Below are 20,650 nucleotides of genomic sequence, written 5' to 3'. Positions count from 1 at the left end.
TCATTCAAGTGCCTCACCAGAACTCAGTGTAATTCTGCGTGAATAATGTTATCTGTTTTTATACAGTCTATGGTGAATATACGGTCATAAGTAAATTGCATACGTTTAAAACTATATATTTTAAAATAAAAGTAATAATAGCATATATCTTGTATAAATAGCCATACAATAACGATCGACACAAATGTGTTACATTTCTTTTTATTGTGTTATAATTCTGTGTTAGATCATTTAAAAGCATCGTCTGGATGGTAAAGTTCGTCTTTGGTATTAAAAACAAACTTGTCAATACATTTGACTTTCTCTGTAAAGATTTATTTATATATTTATGTTCATTATTTTTCAGTGTTTTAACGTGTTTTTCTTTATTTTTCATGTTTATGATATTGACTGAAGATCAGTGCAGAATTCAGTAATCCTGTGGATGGACCGAAGCAATTCCTTTTGCAGTTTAATCCATCAAAATGCTTTGCAGACATAATGGAGATGACATTCACATTGTAGAGCTTGGACAAAGTTGTAAGTAAATGTATTTACTTTATAAATGTCTTTACAATTGTAAGGCACATTTCAATGCTTCCTTTTGCTTTTGTAAGCACGCAGGCTCGGTGCAGGAACTCATCAAGGACATGATGAGTGGATGACCAAACTTAGCACCATCAGTCTGCAGTGATGTGGTCCAGGTAATAGAAGAAGAAGAAATCTGGGTGATCTGGGGTTGTAACACGTTGTGGGGTTGTGTACTGTGTTAGACGATCTGGGACTGGGACTAACAGAAATAAACTAATTCAGGTTTAAAACAACTTAAGGTTTAGTAAACTACAATTTTCTTTCTTTTTCTCTTTTGGGTGAACCCTTTACGAAAATGTAGATATTTGCATTGGAAAACAGCTTAAAAATTTGGAAAACGTAATTTGACGTTATTTTCCCTTCAGTTTTATTCCTTGAATTTTCTATAGTTGGTATTTAAAAAGTCTTTATAAAGTGTTAAATTTATCTCCATAAAAATCAACAGAAACCCTGTTTATGGACATCAACATTCTTTATTATTTTGCTGAATACTGTTTTGAATCCTGAAATATATTCAGTGCTAGCATATTGGCCATTAGCAACTTTGCTTAAAGGGTTAGTTCACCAAAAAATGAAAATAAGGCCATGTTTTACTCATTCTCAAGTCATCCTATGTGTATATGATTTTCTTCTTTCAGACGAATCTGATCTGAGTTGAATTAAAATTTGTCCTGGCTCTTCCAGTTATTTAAGTTATTTAATGGAAGTAGACAGGTGTGTTTTTTTCTCAGCAGTCCAAAAATAGTCAAATAAAATGCACCCATCCATCAATAAAACGTGCCTCACATGGCTCTGGGGGGTGAATAAAGGCATCCTGTAGCAAATCGATGCGTTTTTTGTAAGAAAAATATCCATATTTAAAACGTTATAAACACTTTTTTTTTTCTCTTCCACTGACTATCATACGTACAAATGTGTGTTAATTTGTTATAAATTTATTAAGCAATGTAATATTTTATGTTTTCCCAGCCATCCGGTGACATTAAGGATGTTGAGAAAGAAATTGAAGAGGGCATTCTGATTGTAACTGAGGAGCAGCAATGTGATGTGCTTCCCAAGGAATAACCAACATTGGTCTCATTTGGACATCCTGTCATCATTGACACCTCCCATGTCCCCAAGGCATTTGGACCCCTAATGGGTCTGTATGCAGTGAACATCCATTACCTCATGAAATACACCACTGAGGCTCTGCAAAAACTTGTGAAGATCAGCTGCTCCCACCATGTGCTCGCTACAGCGACAGTAACTGTAGGTGTGGGGGAGTGAATGTACAGTGCTCTCTCCACCCTCAACACCATGACTGAGGTGTCCTTGAGCAAGCCACCGAACCCCCAACTGCTCCCCGGGTGCCGCAGCATAAATGGCTGCCCACTGCTCTTTTTTTTTTAAGGAACTTTTGTCATGATTCTGCCTTCATGTCCTGATTTTTCTCTAGTCTTGTGGCAGGATCATGACAGGCCCGTGTTTTGTGTACAAGCACATGGCCTTGTCTTTGGTTCATGTGCTTGCGTTGTCTTGTCATGTAACCCCGCCCCCCTTGTTACCCTAGTTTTGTCATCATTGATTTACCTGTTCCACCTGTTGTGTTCATTAGTAGCCTCCCTTTATAACCTCGTGTGTTTCTCTGTCCCTTTGTCGGTTCATTGCCAAATGTTGTTTAATATTGCCTATTTCTGTCAAATGTTGCTAACTGTTAATGTATGTGAGAGCTGTCCGTAAGTAAGTCTGTAGAGAGTCTTGTCTAAGTTGTTGTTTGATCCTGTTTTAGTCATAGTCTAGTTTGTAAACTGTTAGTCTAGTTTTGTCATCTTTCGTCTGTCTAGCCCTTGTTTTCCCCCTCGTGGGTTTTGTTTTCCTGTTTTGTATAATAAACCGTGTTGCTGTGACATCTGTCTGCATTTGGGTTCTTCCCCCACCATCCACATAACAGAATGAACCGACCAGCAAGGAACCCAGCAGACAGTATGTCCTCCTTTGAGCACAACACAGACGACCTTGCACAATGGTGGCGGAGCCTAAGAGGAAGAAGAGGAGAAAGGGAGCCTCTCGTCCTTCATCTCAGCAGGTCCCAGAGCCCGCCACTGCAAGCGCTGTTCCCGAGCCCGCCACTGCAAGCGCTGTTCCCGAGCCCGCTGTCGTGAGTGCTGCAGAGAGAGCAGCGGCCGATTCAGCTGCTGAAGCTGTCTTGCGGGCTGTTTCCGCGCATCAAGAGATGCCTGTCCTCGTCACTGCTGACACTTTGGCGGAATATCTAAAGCGTCTTGTCCAGATTCTCGAAGCTCCTGGCAAGTCTGTCATGTCTAGTACTGAGTCCAAAGATTCCGTGAGCGCCGAACCCCAGTCAGCTGCCGTGAGCGCCGAACCCCAGTCAGCTGCCGTGAGCGCCGAACACCAGTCAGCTGCCGTGAGCGCCGAACACCAGTTAGCTGCCATGAGCGCCGAACCCCAGTCAGCTGCCGTGAGCGCCGAACCCCAGTCAGCTGCCGTGAGCGCCGAACCCCAGTCAGCTGCCGTGAGCGCAGTACCCCAGTCTGCTGCGGACGATGATCTCCCCGATGTAGAGATGGGGAGCGCTGATACTGAGCCGTCGTTGGGGGGCTCTATTCTTGCTTCTGCTCCAATATCACCCGCAGTATACCCTGTCTTGTCTTCTGTCGTGTTGCCTCCTGTCTCCCCTGACAAGCTGTCTACTGTTTCCCCCAAGTCATCCCCTCATGTGTCTCCAGCCAAGTTCCCCCGGAGTCCCAGTCCTCAGTCCTAGTTCCGTAGACCCAAGACCCCCAGTCCTCCCATCCACCCTGGACTGCCCTCTAAGGACTTTGTGCTTCCCCCACCTCCTCTGCCTTGTTTACTGTTTTTGATTTTGCACCCTAACCCTGTGATTGTTTTTTCATGTTTGCCTTTAGTGTTATTTGTCATGTTTTGTTGGTTTGTGTCTTTGTCCCAGTCAGTCGTGTCCCGTGTTTGATGTTCCCTTGAGGAGCGTCTGGAAGCCGCTCCTTAAGGGAGGAGTTCTGTCATGATTCTGCCTTCATGTCCTGATTTTTCTCTAGTCTTGTGGCAGGATCATGACAGGCCCGTGTTTTGTGTACAAGCACATGGCCTTGTCTTTGGGCCATGTGCTTGCGTTGTCTTGTCATGTAACCCCGCCCCCCTTGTTACCCTAGTTTTGTCATCATTGATTTACCTGTTCCACCTGTTGTGTTCATTAGTAGCCTCCCTTTATAACCTCGTGTGTTTCTCTGTCCCTTTGTCGGTTCATTGCCAAATGTTGTTTAATATTGCCTATTTCTGTCAAATGTTGCTAACTGTTAATGTATGTGAGAGCTGTCCGTAAGTAAGTCTGTAGAGAGTCTTGTCTAAGTTGTTGTTTGATCCTGTTTTAGTCATAGTCTAGTTTGTAAACTGTTAGTCTAGTTTTGTCATCTTTCGTCTGTCTAGCCCTTGTTTTCCCCCTCGTGGGTTTTGTTTTCCTGTTTTGTATAATAAACCGTGTTGCTGTGACATCTGTCTGCATTTGGGTTCTTCCCCCACCATCCACATAACAACTTTAGGTTCTTTTGTGCCTTTCACTACATTTTAGAATGTACATTAAAGTTTTTCATGTCATGACTTGGAATATGTATGTTGTCATGTAAACAAATGTTGTTTCACCTCTCATTTTCTTAAACAGTTTGTACACATTTTCAGTATGTAGGATTATGATGGTGGAAAGTTTGGAAACTTTCAAGATCCTTCTGATGTTAACACCTCTGTCTGGTCATGTTGTGCTATGAAATTTAGAATCTGACGGTTTAGATCTTTGTGCTTCCATGTGCATTCATTCCATTTATATCTTAAGTGAAAGTGAAGTGACATTCAGCCAAGTATGGTGACCCATACTCAGAATTTGTGCTCTGCATTTAACCCATCCGAAGTGCACACACACCGTGGTATTGAAGGTGGAGAGAGAACTGTACATGCACTCACCCCACCCACAATTCCTGCCGGCCCGGGACTCGAACTCACAACCTTTTGATTGAGAGTCCGACTCTCTAACCATTAGGCCACAACTTCCCATAGATTATTATAATTGGTTTCTCATTTTGATCATGACTTGCATTATGGTGGGGGGAGTGCATGTGAACTTGTGCAGGGCTAATATGCAGAGTTTAACCTTCTGATTTTCATATTGAGTTATGAAATAAAAAAAAAAAAATCCTTTGGTTTTGATCTGATGAATTGAAATGCAACTATTTGTTTCTCAATCCCATGCCAATGTTATTTATTATGCATCACACTTTCAAGTGTCGGTTCAGATCTTTAGACGTGTGTGTTTGTATTTTGCTATTTTTTTTTAATCAGTTATCAGTTGATGTGTTGACAGCAAATTGCTTGTTCAATTTAAATGTGAATGCAAGTGTTGTCTCTATCATTAAATAAATTACATAAAAAAAGTGTTTTGTCATCTTTATTTAAACATTTAAGGCAGTGGGGTAACATTTGTTTACGATTATTGATCGAAGTTAAAAGAAAAAAAAAATCCATGTTGACACAACATGATTAAGTTGACTGGACTAGAAAATAATAGTCAAGTCAACTTAAAGAAATTTGTTACCTGGACTAATTCCACTCTAATTTGAAGTTGTTTCAACAAGATTTTTTTTGTCAAGATAACAAAAAAAGTTTAGGCAGCGGGGTAACATAATATTTTTAGTTGACTCAACAAATTCTTTTTTACAGTGCAGCTTTTAACTTTTATTTTATTCCACTTTTACATAATGTATTTAAGCTATAAATAAAAGAAACGCTTCAGTGACTCTTTACTAATGACATCTGTCAATCACATGTGGCTCCGCCCACAGAGCTCAGGATTGGTTCCTCTGTGCTCTGCCTCTCACTGCAGCATCTTCCTGTCGATCTGAACAAACAGTCAACATTTATACTGAAAAAGGCCTTTTATTTAGTTTTGTTCTCTGCCAAAATAATTATGTTGCTTCAGAAGAGGAGAATTAAACAGCTGGAATCATATGAATACTTTTATGAAGTGTTAATAAATGTTTGGAGAACCAAAGTTTTGGTCACCATTCACTGTCATTGTATATAGCTAAAAATCTGTTTCATTTTGACTCAGTTTCCTTTAAAACGTGATTTTCTGTAAACCTGCTTTTAAAACAACAATGATTGTAAAACATACCAAAAACAGCTTGCGTCGTGAACATACAATATTTAAACAAAAAAGTAAATTCCATTGAACCAGTTATTAGAGCGAAAGATGAGAAGCCTGAAAATAAATACATTTAATTAAATTAAAACATTATCCCCAGTGTATTTCAGAAATGTTCACAGACTCGGATGGATTCTGATGGTTTCCTTCTTCACTGTAAAAAAAGTCAGTAAAATATACAGCAAAACACCGTCAAATTCCAACGGTAATGGAGCGTAAAACCAAAAACTTCCTTTTACTGTATTAAATAGATTGAATAACCGATTATTGTGAGACTGGATAAAACTTTGTTTTTTACTGTAATAAAATGTTGAAATTATATTAATAATAATAATACATTTTATTTATATTGCACTTTACACATGAAGAACACATCTCAAAGTGCTACAAGTGCACAGATAAAATAACTGAACATAAAAACAGTCAAAAACAGCATTAAAACAGAATTATATTAATAATTATAAGAAAATGCAATACAATATAAGTGAGTCTTTAAATTATTTTTAAAAACCTCAATAGATTGTGGCGTCCTTAGGTAGTTTATAAATATTTTCTGTGAAAACAAATAAATATGCATACATTTTACAATTAAATATTGTAATGTTGAAAATGTCTGAAAACCTTAGATTTTACGGTATTATTTGAGTAAAACTACATCTTTTGGGGTTGTGCACATTGGAATTCACAGTATAAATCTGTAGATTTTTAAGCAAACAAAAACATCCATATTTGGTACCTATTTTTAGCGGACACTACTTGTCCACTTGATCCGATCCCCACTCACCTCCTTCAAGCGATCTCTTCTTCTGTCATACCTTCGCTTACTCACGTTATCAACTCCTCTCTTCACTCTGGAACATTTCCCTCAGCATTCAAGCATGCTCGGGTAAGCCCACTGCTCAAGAAACCATCTCTAAATCCAGCGCTTCTTGAAAACTACAGACCGGTATCCCTTCTTCCATTCATTGCAAAGACACTTGAGCGAGCGGTGTTTAACCAGTTTTCTATGTTCCTTGTACAGAACAACCTCCTGGACAGCAACCAATCTGGCTTCAAAAGTGGCCACTCAACTGAGACTGCTCTGCTCTCGGTTACTGAAGCCCTGTGACTAGCAAGAGCAGCTTCAAAATCCTCGGTACTCATCTTACTGGACCTTTCTGCTGCTTTTGACACTGTTAATCACCAGATTCTCCTGTCCACCCTCAGAAAGATGGGCATCTCTGGAACAGCACTCCTGTGGGTTAAGTCCTACCTCTCTGACAGATCCTTCAGTGTGTCTTGGAGGGGTGATGTTTCAAAGTCACACCACCTTGCTACTGGGGTTCCTCAAGGCTCAGTACTTGGACCACTTCTCTTCTCAATCTACATGACATCATTAGGATCTGTCATTCAGAAGCATGGCTTTTCTTATCACTGCTACGCTGATGACACCCAACTCTACCTCTCATTCCAACCAGATGACCCGACGGTAGCTGCTCGCATTTCAGCCTGTCTGAGTGACATCTCTAGCTGGATGAATGACCATCACCTTCAGCTTAACCTTATGAAGACAGAACTCCTGGTGATTCCAGTTAACCCATTGCTTCATCACAACTTCTCTATACAGCTGGGCTCATCAACCATTACTCCTTCGAGGACAGCTAGAAACCTAGGAGTTGTGATGGATCATCAGTTAAGCTTCACAGACCACATTGCTACAACTACCCGGTCCTGCAGGTTTGCCTTATACAACATTAGGAAGATTAGACCCTTCCTGTCAGAGCAAGCAACCCAACTTCTTGTCCAAGCTCTTGTTCTCTACAGACTGGACTATTGTAATGCTCTCCTGGCGGGCCTTCCTGCATGTACTGTCAAGCCTCTGCAATTGATCCAGAATGCAGCAGCGAGGGTTGTCTTCAATGAGCCAAAAAAGCTCACGTTACTCCGCTCCTCATCAGGTTACACTGGCTACCAGTAGCTGCTCGCATCAAATTCAAGGTACTGATGCTAGCCTACAAGACGACCACTGGCACGGCACCAACTTACCTAAACTCATTGGTTAAATCTTATGTGCCCTCCAGAAGTTTGCGCTCTGCAAGTGATCGACGCCTTGTGGTACCATCCCAAAGAAGTTCAAAATCACTCTCAAGGACCTTTTCCTGGACTGTGTCCAGCTGGTGGAATGACCTCCCAATCTCAATTCGTACAGCCGAGTCTTTACTCATTTTCAAGAAACAGCTAAAGACTCATCTTTTTCGCCTGCACTTAACCAACTAACACTAGCACTTTTCCTTTTCTTGTCTTTTTATTAAAAAAAAAAAAAAAAAAAAATATCCTACCTATGCGTTCTATACTAGACTAACTGAGACTTGTCATGGCACTTGTATACTGTTGTTGTTCTCTTGTTGACCTGACTGCTTCTATTGTTCTCATTTGTAAGTCGCTTTGGATAAAAGCGTCTGCTAAATGATTAAATGTAAATGTAAATGTAATATTTACAGAAGCAAGATGTTAAAAAATAGGGTCCACCGTAATAATACAACCAGTAAATACCATTTAAAAAAAGCAAATATCAGCAGTAAAAGACAATAAAATTGATAGTATTTTTTATTTTAAAATTCAGATACTGATATAGAGATTAAAAGATTAAAAGTTACACTGTTAAAAAAAACTGTCAAATTTACGGTAAAATATAGGTGTGCACTTGTACCCTCTGTAACTGCACACATCTCTACATATCTTATACCAAGACCTACCGATGTGCACTTGTTCCCCTCATCCTCACAAGGTTACTTCATTTGCAGGTGTATTGCAAGACCAATATAACTACTCCACCCCGGAGCTTGTGTCTACCCCCTCACGTCTGAGTGAGTCTATCATTCTTCCCTCCCTTGACCCCCGTCCTTTACAGATAGTCCCTAACCAATAATATTAAATATAAAATCTTTCCTACCTTGGTTTTAATGATTGATCAGGGATGTCACCAAAGAACGATTGCCCACATTCTCCACCATATAACTGTTGGGGAATTTAACAGTTACAAGGACCAGGTGTTGTCACAATGAAGACCAGGAGTCAAAGATGAGTTCAATTAATAATAATCATTTTACTGAAGTAAATAGTTTGCAGTTTCATAAGCAGAAGTCAGCTTCAATACTCTCGACGGAGTTCGTAGGCCACCCCCTTACAATTCAAAATCACAGTTATACTCCAGACAGAAGACATTAGTTGCGTCAAAGCGCTGGTCAGCAGCAATCTGATTGGTTCCAAAACCTAGATAAACTTAGACAATTTTCACATATGGGCATAAACATCTTCAGCATATCTCAAATGATTGTAGCAGGCGTCAGCACGGGTGAAGAAGACATCTCATCTCAGGTCCGGATGTCAGCAGAAACTAGGGGTGCTCCGATCATGATCGGCCGATCGTTATGCGCATCTCGTCAGTAAAGCCGGTTCTCTAATCAGCGGTTAATTCCATCAGGTGTGTGATTTCACATAGAGCAGCTGTTACTACACAGAGCCATTGTTAACTGAGAAGATGCGCAAATCCACGTTCATTTTCAGCGTTTATTGGCGCATTTTCTCAGTTAACAACGGCTCTGTGTAGTAACAGCTGCTCTATGTGAAATCATGCACCTGATGGAATTAACCGCTGATTAGAGAACCGGCTTTACTGACGAGATGCGCATTAACGATCGGCCGATCGTGATCGGAGCACCCCTAGCAGAAACTATTCTTCTGTACAGAACATAGGTGTTGACACACACACATACACACAAAGCCAATATCTACAATTCAAGGTTCTCTAGCACTGGCAAGTCTCTTATCACTACGGTTGGATACACACACATAATAGTCAGACATTAATCTTGAGGAATAGAAATACAGGATAGAACAGGATTCTTAATATCTAGTCACAGTTCTACATTTCTCTTCGTCCCTCGCAGCGCACGTAGAGGAAGGGCCTCCCCTGACCCTTTTAGCTGACCTTGTGACCCTAGGAGAAGGAATACACTCACATATATCTGTGTAAACATTCATCTATCTATACGTATATAGATGGCTTTTTACTTATTTAATTAAATCATACAACAATCTTGGAGGTTAAATACTGATCAATAACTTGATTAATAGTTACACAATATTAATGAGATAATTAATATATATTGAAGAAAGGATATGATCAGCGGCATCCACTAAATCCTCTCCTTCAGAATATTTCCTGATTCCAAGCCTTCAGCTCTACCCTGGGCTGAGGCCCTAACAATTAAGTTGGGTATGTTGCTTAGGCCTTTGGCCGTAAGGGGTACTGTCAAAGACAGCCATCTAAACGTCCCAGGGGCAACTCCCGTGGAAATGGTAGAGTTGGTACTTAGTGCTCACCATGATTCTGGCCTGCACTCCCCTCAACATGGTGGCGTGGGTATACTGTTCCCCATAGTTGCCCCTAGAGGACACAGTTCAAAGTTCCCTTGAAAGGGAACGTCTCAGGTTATGAATGTAATCATGGTTCCCTGAGTAGGGAACGAGAAAATGCGTCCTCTAGCTCCCTGCCATGCTTCGGACGCAAGCTTCAGATGAAGAAGTGAATGATGTGTTCTCCCGGTGCCTGTTTGTAGTCCCGCCGGTAGTGACGTCAGAGGCTGTAGCCGGCCAACAAGTTGGTGTTTTTTCAATGTATGCTTCAGACACGGGTCACAACGAGGTGTTCCCCATAGCGACCCCTAGAGGATGCAGTGTCTCGTTCCCTCCTCAGGGAACCTTGGTTACATTCGTAACCTGAGACGTTCAGTAGGTCAGGGTATAAAATGAGTGATGATGTGAATCTGGAAAATGCTGTACAGATTTTAAGTAGAAAAGCCCTTAGATTAAATTACAATGTTGGTGTAAAGCTTCCAATTGTTTAAGCAGCACGGCGTTGTGTTAAGACAATCTGTCTGATTTCCATACAGGCAATACAAGAACTGACAAAATGTACTGTACTTTGAATGCAGTGCAAGTCATTTCGGATAAAAGTCACTGCTAAATGCATACATTTCAGTACACATAAAGGACACATGAAGCCACGTATTAAAATGACTTATTTTCATGACATGGCTGTTATATAATTTATCAGCTGTATATTACACCAGCTTACTGGAAACATTCCCAGAACATTTTGGCAAGTGTCTCTCAGAGTTATGAACAAACATTCATCCAGAAACATAAAAAAAAAACATTAAAATTATATGGTCTTTCTCAAAACATTACCACGTGAAAAATAAAAATAAAATAATAATAATAATTATAATTATACATTGTTCATGGAGCGCTTTTTGCTTATATGTCACTTTTTTGAATGAGAACATTCCAAAATAACAATCCCATAGTTTAAGCAAAATGGAATGTTCCCTTAATGTTTACATAACCCCGAAGAAGTTTTAAAACATGAAATAAAAAAATAAAAATAAAAACTGGACACTTGAAATATTAAAAAAAAACCTCAGAGATAACATTTTTTTTTTTTTATAACATCCTTTTGTCGGCTGGGACCAAATCAGAATCATCCTACTCATTTAGCTCTTTTAATCAGTTTTTTCCCAACAAACAGTCCAGCTGCTCCAACTAAAAACAGGCTGCCTCCTGCAAGCAGCAGAGCTGGTGCTAAAACCAGCTCGGTTACGCCCAGAACCACGCCTCCGGTCACCAAGGCTGCTGCTCCTACTGGTCCAACTCCTAATGCAACTTTATGTAGTGTTTCTTTCACATTCTCTAAATATACATCTCTGTTTATGATTTTCCGAAACTTTTCATTTGTGTAGTAATTCCATCCATTTCCCTCTGCCAACTTCTCAATCTTCTCCAGAAGTTCAGTGACCTGAGAGCGGTTCTCCATGTCTTCATTGTTGAGTGAGTGATATCTGCTACCAAAACCCTCAGTAAACCCCTGAAGATCTGGACTGTATTTGTTATGCTCTTCTATTGATTCACCCCTCAGCAAATCCACGTGAGTGAACAGAATAATGGTATGATGTGCAACATCTTCTCCAATGTTCTCCTGAATCCATTCCATTAAGTTTTTCTCTTCCTCTGTGAATCTCGAGTCCAGTTTGATCACCAGCAGAAACGCATGAGGACCAGGGTTAGACATGATGACAAACTTCTTGATTTCATCCTTCTTCATCTTTTCATCTGATACATCAGACAGGCCAGGAGTGTCAATTATTGTCATGCTCTTTCCATCCACATGTGCTTCTTGTTGCTCACAGGTCTCAGTATTTGTCAAATTTCTCCTCTCAGAACTCTCTTGTCCCATAATAGTTTTTACTGCACTGGTCTTTCCTGATCCAGTTTTACCCAGTAGCACAATCCTAGGTTTCTGAAACCCTGCCAATCAAAGTTTTAAATAAAATAGCAGTGTTACAATCCAGACATTAAAACAACACTGTAAAAAAAAAAAGTTGCGTCAACTTAAAAAAATAAGGCAACTTATTGCAAGCGCTTTTTTGAGTAAACTTAACAAACGGGAACTAAAGTCAACCCAACTTAAAATAACTTAATATCACAAGTTGTCACAACAAAAATAGTCATAACAAAATATGTTTTGTTTACTGAACACAAGGCCTTTTATCTATAAGCATACACAATTTTAAAGTGAAAAAAAAGTGATGTGACATTCAGCCAAGTATGAAGACTCATACTCAGAATTCATGCTCTACATTTAACCCATCCAAAGTGCACACACACACACAGTATTGTTCATCATTTATGCTGTGGCGCCCAGGGAGCAGTTGGGGTTTCAGTGCCTTGCTCAAGGGCACCTAAGTCGTGGTATTGCTGGCCCGAGTTTCAAACCCACAACCCCAGGATTATAAACTCTCTAACCACTAGGCCACGACTTTATATTACTCAAATAGTCTAAATAAATAAAAGACCATAACACGGGTCAAATAACTTTTTTTATTATTGAAAGTTTGTGTCCAAAGCACAAGGACATACCAAGTCTTGTATATTAAGTTCTTTACTCAATGCATTTTACACTGAACTCAACACATGGTACATAATGCATGTTAAATAAATTGTGTGTTAATTATACCTTCATACGTTAGCAGTCTTGTGGCATGAAGTCACATGTATTTAACATTTTTGTTTGTTTTTAAAGGTACTATTACGTGAAAATTACTATATTGCATATTTTAACATCAACCTAATCCACTGGGCAAAGTTACATCCAGTGGACGTCTTTTTATGTCTTTGCAGATGTTGAAAAGACGTCCACTGAGGAGACAGAATGTTTTTATGACATCTTTTTTAAAAATGTTTTTTATGTCTTCTGTACGTCCGATATAGATGTTCACAGATCCTCCTTACAAGGTTCTGTGACTTTATTTCTGTCAGACATAATAAGCTCTTATTGAGAATTAACAGAGGTTTAAATGTTGATACTTGATTCATTTGAAGTCACCATTGTTGTGATCAGTGTTTGGTTTAGTTGGGATCTTGGTCCAGTTACTTCTTGTGTTAGCTTGTCTCTTGCTGCTGTAACAGTGTATTTTAAAATGCTGTTTTTGTGGTGAAGAAAGACAAAATTTGAAAGAGCTCAGGTGTTATCAGTTCTTTGTTAGTGGTGAGAAAGTCGTCACATAATAAGTATTTGAGGTCGTAAAAGAAGTTTTGTTTGATATTTCAAAGTACTTGTTTATTTTGAAGATGGACAAAATGAATGCATTTTAAATATTTTGAGTAAAAGGACATCTAGATTTAGCATATGCATCACAATAACGGTGGCAAACAAAAGAGCTCCATAGCACAAACTCCTCCTTATTTTCCAGCCTTTTTGTTCTGATTTTTACCATTGATGTGATGCATATCCAAAATCTTGATGATCGGTTTTCTAAAAGTAAGTACATTATTTTATCTACAAGGTTTCTATCCATAAAAATCAATCCATAGTTGCAACAATACATTAACATTTTATTTTGCTATAATTTGTCACCATTGAAAGCAAGAGGTGTAGTGTACGCTTGACTTCAACTTTCTTTGCCACAATAACAGTGTTTTATAACACACAAATACAGCAGCAAAAGACAAGCTAACACCAACAAAGAACTGATAACACCTGATCTTATTTAACTTTGTCTTTCTTTGCCACAAAAACAGCGTTTAAAAATACACCATTACAGCAGCAAGAGTCAAGCTAACACAAGTAGTAACTGGACCAAGATCCCCACTAAACCAAACACTTTCCACCACAATGGTGACTTCAAATGAATCAAGTATCAACATTTGTACACATAGATGGTGGTGTTGGCGCAGTGGATAAGACACATGCCTTTGGTGTGAGAGACCTGGGTTTGAATCCACTGTGAGACACCAATGTGTCCCCGAGCAAGACACTTAACCCCTAGTTGCTCCAGAGGTGTGTGACCTCTGACATATATAGCAATTGTAAGTCGCTTTGGATAAAAGTGTCAGCTAAATATAAATGTAGATAATAGGCCTTGTGTTCACTAAACAAATATATTTTGTTCTGATATTTTATAGGTTAAGATGACTATTTATGTTGTGACAACTTGTGATATTAAGCTATTATTTTAAGTTGGGTGGACTTTAGACCACATTTATTAAGTTTACTCAAAAAAGCGCTTGCGAAAAGTTGCCTTTTTTCTTTAAGTTGACGCAACTTTTTTTTTTTTTTACAGTGAAGCAAACTAAATATAATTAATTATTTTGGTGCAATTTACAAATGAAACAGATATAAATTTCCATGCAACCTAATTATCCAGGCGCTGTGCATTTGCACACTTGCCACAGAAGGTTCTGGGGGCTTGGATTGGCTATATTTGCTCAAAGGCTTGGGGGACAAGCCTTTAATTGAGGCTAAGGAGTGAACTATAGTTTCCTAATTAACTCATCTGAATTTTTTTTAAATTCGAATAGTATAATAGCACAATAGCAATATTAGTATGCGATTAAAAAAATCTGAATTTGAGAATTTATCTATGGCTTTATCTTGTGCACGTGCATAATTTTTCTTAATGTTTATTTAGGGTTACATCTTATGTACTGGTCAGTTAACAGGCAGTAGGTGGCAGTGGCTCCGTGGTTCATGTAGGTAGTCTACAAACCGGAAGGTTGGTGGTTCAATCCCTGCCTCTACCCAGAGGTGGGTAGTAACGAGTTACATTTACTTCGTTACATTTACTTGAGTAATTTTTTGGGGTAACGAATACTTTAAAGATGGGTACTTTATACTCTTATTGAGTAAATTTTTGGGGAAAAATCTGTACTTTTACTTCGTTACTGTGGGCGACGCTCCTCTCGTTACTTTATCTTAATGCAATAAATGTTATAATGCTTCAGTTTATTCCAAACGCGCCGTCTACTTTTCTCTGGGCAATGAGCGATGCCCATTCGTGAATGATTCATTCTTTTGAGTCAATTCTGTTCAAAGGCTTGATCAAACCAATTGGCAAACGAGTGAATTGGTTCATGAATCAGTTTGAATGAGTCGTTCAGTTCCCTGCCGCACGCGCTGAGCATCTGAAGTGGTTCACTCGGAGTTGTAACGTTTAAGAACAGAAAGAGCGTTGAAAACGTGGCTGGAACTGCACTGAATTGAAATCTGCAAAGGTTATTATTTGCTAGCGATGGAGATCCTTATTAGATGAACACCGCGTGTGCTGTCTACTGTTTAACAGGTAATAACTTGGGCTACATTCGATTACAGTACACGATACCACTGTGACATTAGTTTGTTGTACGTGTGTAGCTTATAACAGAGGGGAGTCAAGTTGAATGCAGCTTCCAAAAGACAAAAATAGCCGATTAAGATTTTATTAATTTTAATACAATCACACTGGTGCAAGTACGTTCAGCGAGTCATATTATCAGCTGCTAAATTCAGATCTGTGATTGCTTGCTGGCGCTGAGCCAGAGATAGATGCGTTTATACAGCGCTGCGCATTATAACAAATCACATGATTCTTTTGAGCTTATTAAAGCATTGTCCAATCAGAGGTGTTCCGATGAGTCATCGCTAAAATGCCGGTGCTTCCTTCACTCGCTCACTGACTGAATACCTCTTTCTGGCGAATTCTCTCGTCAGAAACAACAAAGTGCAGATGTGTGTACGAATCTTTAATTAAGATATTGATTTCACAGTGTTAACAGTTTCAGTGATTTTAATGGGAGTTTCTGAGAGTGATTGAAATCTAGACTGTCAGTGAAAATTATCTTTAATAATGTAAATGTTATTTGCTCTCTTTCTGAACAATGAAAGATTAGTAGCAATATTTATATCACATTAACTTTCAATGTTAAATTCACATTTAATATAAAGTCAGTCGTATTAAAAATATGTTATGGCATGACACCTATATCTGTTACTTAAGTAAACAGACAGGGTTTTATAATAAATTACATAAATTGGAGTAAAGACTGATGAAATATATACATTTATACACGCACACATACATTACATACATTTTATCTATATATCTAAATAAAAATAGGCTCAGTATATATGACCCAAAGTAACTAGTAACTAACTACTTGAGTAGATTTTTTATCCGATACTCTTTTACTCTTACTCAAGTAACTATTCAAGACTAGTACTTTTACTTTTACTTGAGTAAATATTTCTAGAAGTACTTTTACTTTTACTTGAGTACAGTTTTTGGGTACTCTACCCACCTCTGCCTCTACCTGACCAAGTGTTGAGGTGTCCTTGAGCAAGACACCTAACCCCAGCTGCTCCCGATGAGCTGGATGTTGTCTTGAATGGCTGACACTGCAGTCGAGGCAAAAATTGTAAAGCGCTTTGGATGGCCATGTGGTCTGTTGAAAGTGCTATATAAATGCAGTCCATTTACCATATATACAATCCAGGCAAAAGTTAAGTTAACAGTGACATTATTGCAATGTCTACTCTGTTTCTGAATGCATCGGTCAACACATCACATTCTTCCGGGGCGCTTCGTAGTGTGCGACCCAGTTGTGAAAGAAATTACTTGTCAGATTTTCAAAAATGCAGATTATTGGATTACCCGTGGAGCTTTTTGCACTTTTTTGCGTGTCAACGCTTCTTCTGGGCTTTGCCAGTCATGGCGTAGTATATGGTGTATATGGGAAAGTAAGCCGCAAGCTTCTCCTTTACTTATGGATTTCTGTAGTGGGAACTGTACCATCGTACCAATGTAACTTTGCAGGCCATCTGAGTCGTCAGGTCATTGGAAACGAGGAAGAAGAGGTGGTTTGCTTCAGAGACTTAAGACTCTTTGGCTTGACAACTGCCAGAACCAAGGAGGAGGCGTGTGCTTCTACGTGAACTAAACATAGTGTAACACTGTCGTGATCAGAGAGAAGATATGTACCACAGATGTGGAATTGTTGACTATTTCTCTCCGTCCCTTTTGTCTGCCTCGCGAATTTCAACAGCTCTTTTACACATTAGTGTACATTCACTTGCGTTCCAATGCCACAGTTGCTGCCCAGCTGATTGCTGACGTCACGCATAATCTGGACTCTTTCTGCCCAGAGGCACCTAAGTTTATCCTTGGAGATTTTAATCATTGCAATTTAAAAAAGACTTTGAGGACGTATGAACAGTATGGGACTTGTTCTAAAACACAGAAGAACACTATGCTAGATTTATGTTATGGCTCAGTACGCGGGGGTTACAAATCTCTGCCTATGCCTTCTTTTGGTGATTTTTACCACCAGGTGGCTAGAGTGGGAGGAAATGACAGTGAAAATCTGGTCAGAGGCCAGCATCTCCTCTCTACAGGCATGCTTCACATGCAAGACTTTTATTCGCTGATTTTCTTCAGCTTTTAATAAGATGCAGCCTCATATTCTAATTGAGCGACTGGCCTCTTATTTTAATTTCCCTGATCAGATTTTATTATTGCTCTTAAAATTTTTTACAGACAGACTACAGAAGGAATTTGTGAATGGCCACATGTCCAGCATCCTCACTTCAAACACAGGGTCTCCGCAGGGATGTGTGCTTTCTCCCTTGCTTTTTATTAAGTACACTGATAGCTGCAGGACTTCCCAATTGGGTAGCTACCTTGTGAAATGTTTTGATGACACTGCCCTACTGTCAATTCTTCAGGGGGACCGATCGGGCCATGGAAGTGCCTTATCACAATTTGTGAATTGGTGTGATGGTAACTTCCTGGATTAATGTGACAAAAACTAAGGAGTTAATCATTGATTTTAGAAAGAACCGTTTTAACCCAGTAGTCTGCATTATTCATGGCAGAAATGTTGAAATTGTAGAGACGTATAAATACTTAGGAACCACGTTTGACTCAAACCTCAAGTTTGATAAAAACAGTCTATCATTAATTCTTTTAATGTATCCCAAAGGATCTTATGTAACTTTTATCATTCATTTATTGAAAGACTTTTAACATTTTCTTTTATCTGCTGGTTAAGCAGATAAGCCCCCCCCCCCTAGGAAAACTAACAGATATGCAAATTATTTTATTCCCTCTGCCATCAGGTTTTTAAATACTGTTGATAGCAGCAACTAGATAGGTGCCAGGCATCGCAAACCTCTTTATTATTATTTATTAATTTATTTATTTACTCAAATGTTGGTCGCTGCTCAGAATAAGTATTGTGGCCTGAGTATTTGTTGCTTTGTTCTGGTGCCCAAATGCAATATGATATCATTGACATTGACGTGTTTCTGAATGCTCGATTAAGTGTTGTCTTTTGTCTTGTTGATACGACTGGTAGGCTAATACTGAATTGCCCTACGTGGATAAATAAAGTTGTTTGAATCTTGAACCTGTTGGTTTGATTGCTTCTATTGTCTTCTACAAGGCGCTTTGGATAAATCATCTGCTAAATGATTCAATGTAAATGCATATGCACTGACATTGTGATTGGAATACATGTACTGCATATAAATTAATCTGAGAGATCTGATCACAATGTTTAGGGTTTATATGAACAGAACCTATATGAAATTGAACTGGATTCTGTTTTGACTGACAACAATCAGGGCATGTTATGACAAAGAATCAGGGATCAGGGCATGTTTTGGTGCAGGACTGATCAAGAAAAAATATGCAGAACCTGAACAGATTTTTTTTCTTGCTCTGCTGTTTATATAATTGTGATAATTATACAGAACTTACAGAACTTTGCTCTATCGCATATCTTTTCCTGGGCTTCCTGGAACATCTCATCTGTATAATGCCGTCCTCTATTCTTCTCCACCAACTTCTCAATTTTCTCCAGCAGTTCAGTGACCTGAGAGCGATTCTCCATGTTCTCATTGTTGAACGAGTGAAATCTGCCACCACACTCATTAACAAGAGCCTGGAGATCGTCCCCTTCTTTGATATACACATCTAATGGTTTTCCCTTCAGCTGATCAGCATGAGTGAACAGAATGATGGTGTGACGTACAGCGTCTTTTCCAAAGTTCTCCTGAATCCATTTGACTGCACTTTTCTCTTCGTCTGTGAATCTCCCCACTTTAATCAGCAGCAGAAACACATGAGGACCAGGAAGACACATGAAGACACATTTCACTATTTCATCCTTCATTTTCTGTTTTGTCATTGTCGTGTCAAACAGGCCTGGAGTGTCGATGACTGAGATGATCCTCTCATCGGTCTGTAAATCTTGTTTCTCGCAGCTTTTAGTGACTGAGACTGGTGAAACATCCTGCTTAAAACAGCTTTGACCCAAAATAGAGTTTCCTGTTGAACTCTTTCCTGATCCAGTTTTTCCCAGCAGCACAATCCTGAGTCCAGATGGAGTTGCTACTGTGAATTAAAATTAACCGCAAACGTGAATGGCATTTAAAAATAATCACAACTGAGATTTACATTTTTGAATCAAGACGACACTGGATCATTAAAGTATGTACTTGTTGTGTTGTCTTCTGTGGTTTTCTGTGTCCTCCCACGAGCCTCAGATTTGTGATGTAGGCGAGACAGATTCAGGGACGTCTTTTTAATTTTTCTCATTGCAGTAGATGTTCCCATTTCTAAAACCACAGTGAACTTCATTTACAGATCAACATTACTTGGGAATTTATTCTACCATTGCAAATATGACTTTATATACATATATACATGTTGGATTTATTTATTTGTGTTGATTAAAAATGATGCAAACTTTCCAGAAACTGTATTTAAATGTCAGAAATGAAATTGACTTTCACAGCCATATGATTACTTAAAAATAACTGATAAGAGAAATGACAGAATGGGTCTTACCTGCCACATTAATGTCATCTTCTTTTGAAATTAGAGGTACTACGAGGAAACAATGGGATATTATTATAGATTTATTATAGAGTAAATCTACCTATAGATTATTGCTAGTTTGTGTAATCCTGAAAAACTGTAGATACTCACCTCTTTCGCTCATTTTGTGTTTGGTTTTGAAAACTTATCAGGAAGCTGTGAATCATTCAATCTCTTATTTGCAATTATTACTGTTAAGCATGCAAGGTTTGTCACTCAAACTGGAGTGAAAACTTTATATCTCACGCTTTTGTGTGCACGTCATACAGACAGCTCAACCAATCAAAACATGAGAACAAGAACAACGTTTCAACTGTCATTTCAGTTGTTTATCTATAACAACATTTGGCATTCATTTGCTTTCATTAAGCTGATTTTTGTAGCATATAATGATAGGAAATAACCAAAGTTCAATACATGGCACTATATATATATATATATATATATATAAGTGTATGATATAAAAAAAATTATTATTCTTTCTTTGTGTACGTGATTGAGTCTGATCTCTGTCAGGACTCTCATTCCTGTCTGTCCTTTACTGTTCTTACATTACAGGCAAAAACCTCTAAATGCATGCAACATTTGTTGTAGTTAAATGTTGACAGAGCATGTAAAACTGGTCCAACTGGGC

At 38.8% G+C, this 20,650-nt stretch overlaps 1 protein-coding gene across 1 annotated transcript; it reads right to left on the bottom strand.

Moving 5' to 3' along the window:
* Positions 1-11,269: 11,269 nt before the first annotated feature.
* LOC132142863 (GTPase IMAP family member 8-like) lies at positions 11,270-20,365 on the bottom strand. Its single transcript, XM_059553050.1, has 5 exons — positions 20,128-20,365; positions 19,987-20,025; positions 19,635-19,754; positions 18,895-19,530; positions 11,270-12,127 (listed from the first exon to the last, which is right to left on the bottom strand). The coding sequence occupies exons 1-5, from the start codon at positions 20,138-20,140 to the stop codon at positions 11,313-11,315; spliced, it is 1,623 nt and encodes a 540-aa protein (XP_059409033.1). The 5' UTR covers positions 20,141-20,365; the 3' UTR covers positions 11,270-11,312.
* Between the last annotated feature and the right edge of the window lie 285 nt (positions 20,366-20,650).

The sequence above is a fragment of the Carassius carassius genome, chromosome 6, assembly GCF_963082965.1.
Source record: "Carassius carassius chromosome 6, fCarCar2.1, whole genome shotgun sequence".
Classification (NCBI taxonomy): Eukaryota; Metazoa; Chordata; class Actinopteri; order Cypriniformes; family Cyprinidae; genus Carassius; species Carassius carassius.
The sequence above is the reverse complement of the archived record's forward strand: the minus strand, read 5'-3'. Positions and strand labels throughout refer to the sequence as shown.

Coding starts and splice junctions, on each gene's coding strand:
- LOC132142863 (XM_059553050.1), bottom strand. Junction 19,531..19,634: donor CACAGAAGACAACACAACAA/GTACATACTTTA, acceptor TTTAATTCACAG/TAGCAACTCCATCTGGACTC. Junction 12,128..18,894: donor ATGCGATAGAGCAAAGTTCT/GTAAGTTCTGTA, acceptor TTTGATTGGCAG/GGTTTCAGAAACCTAGGATT.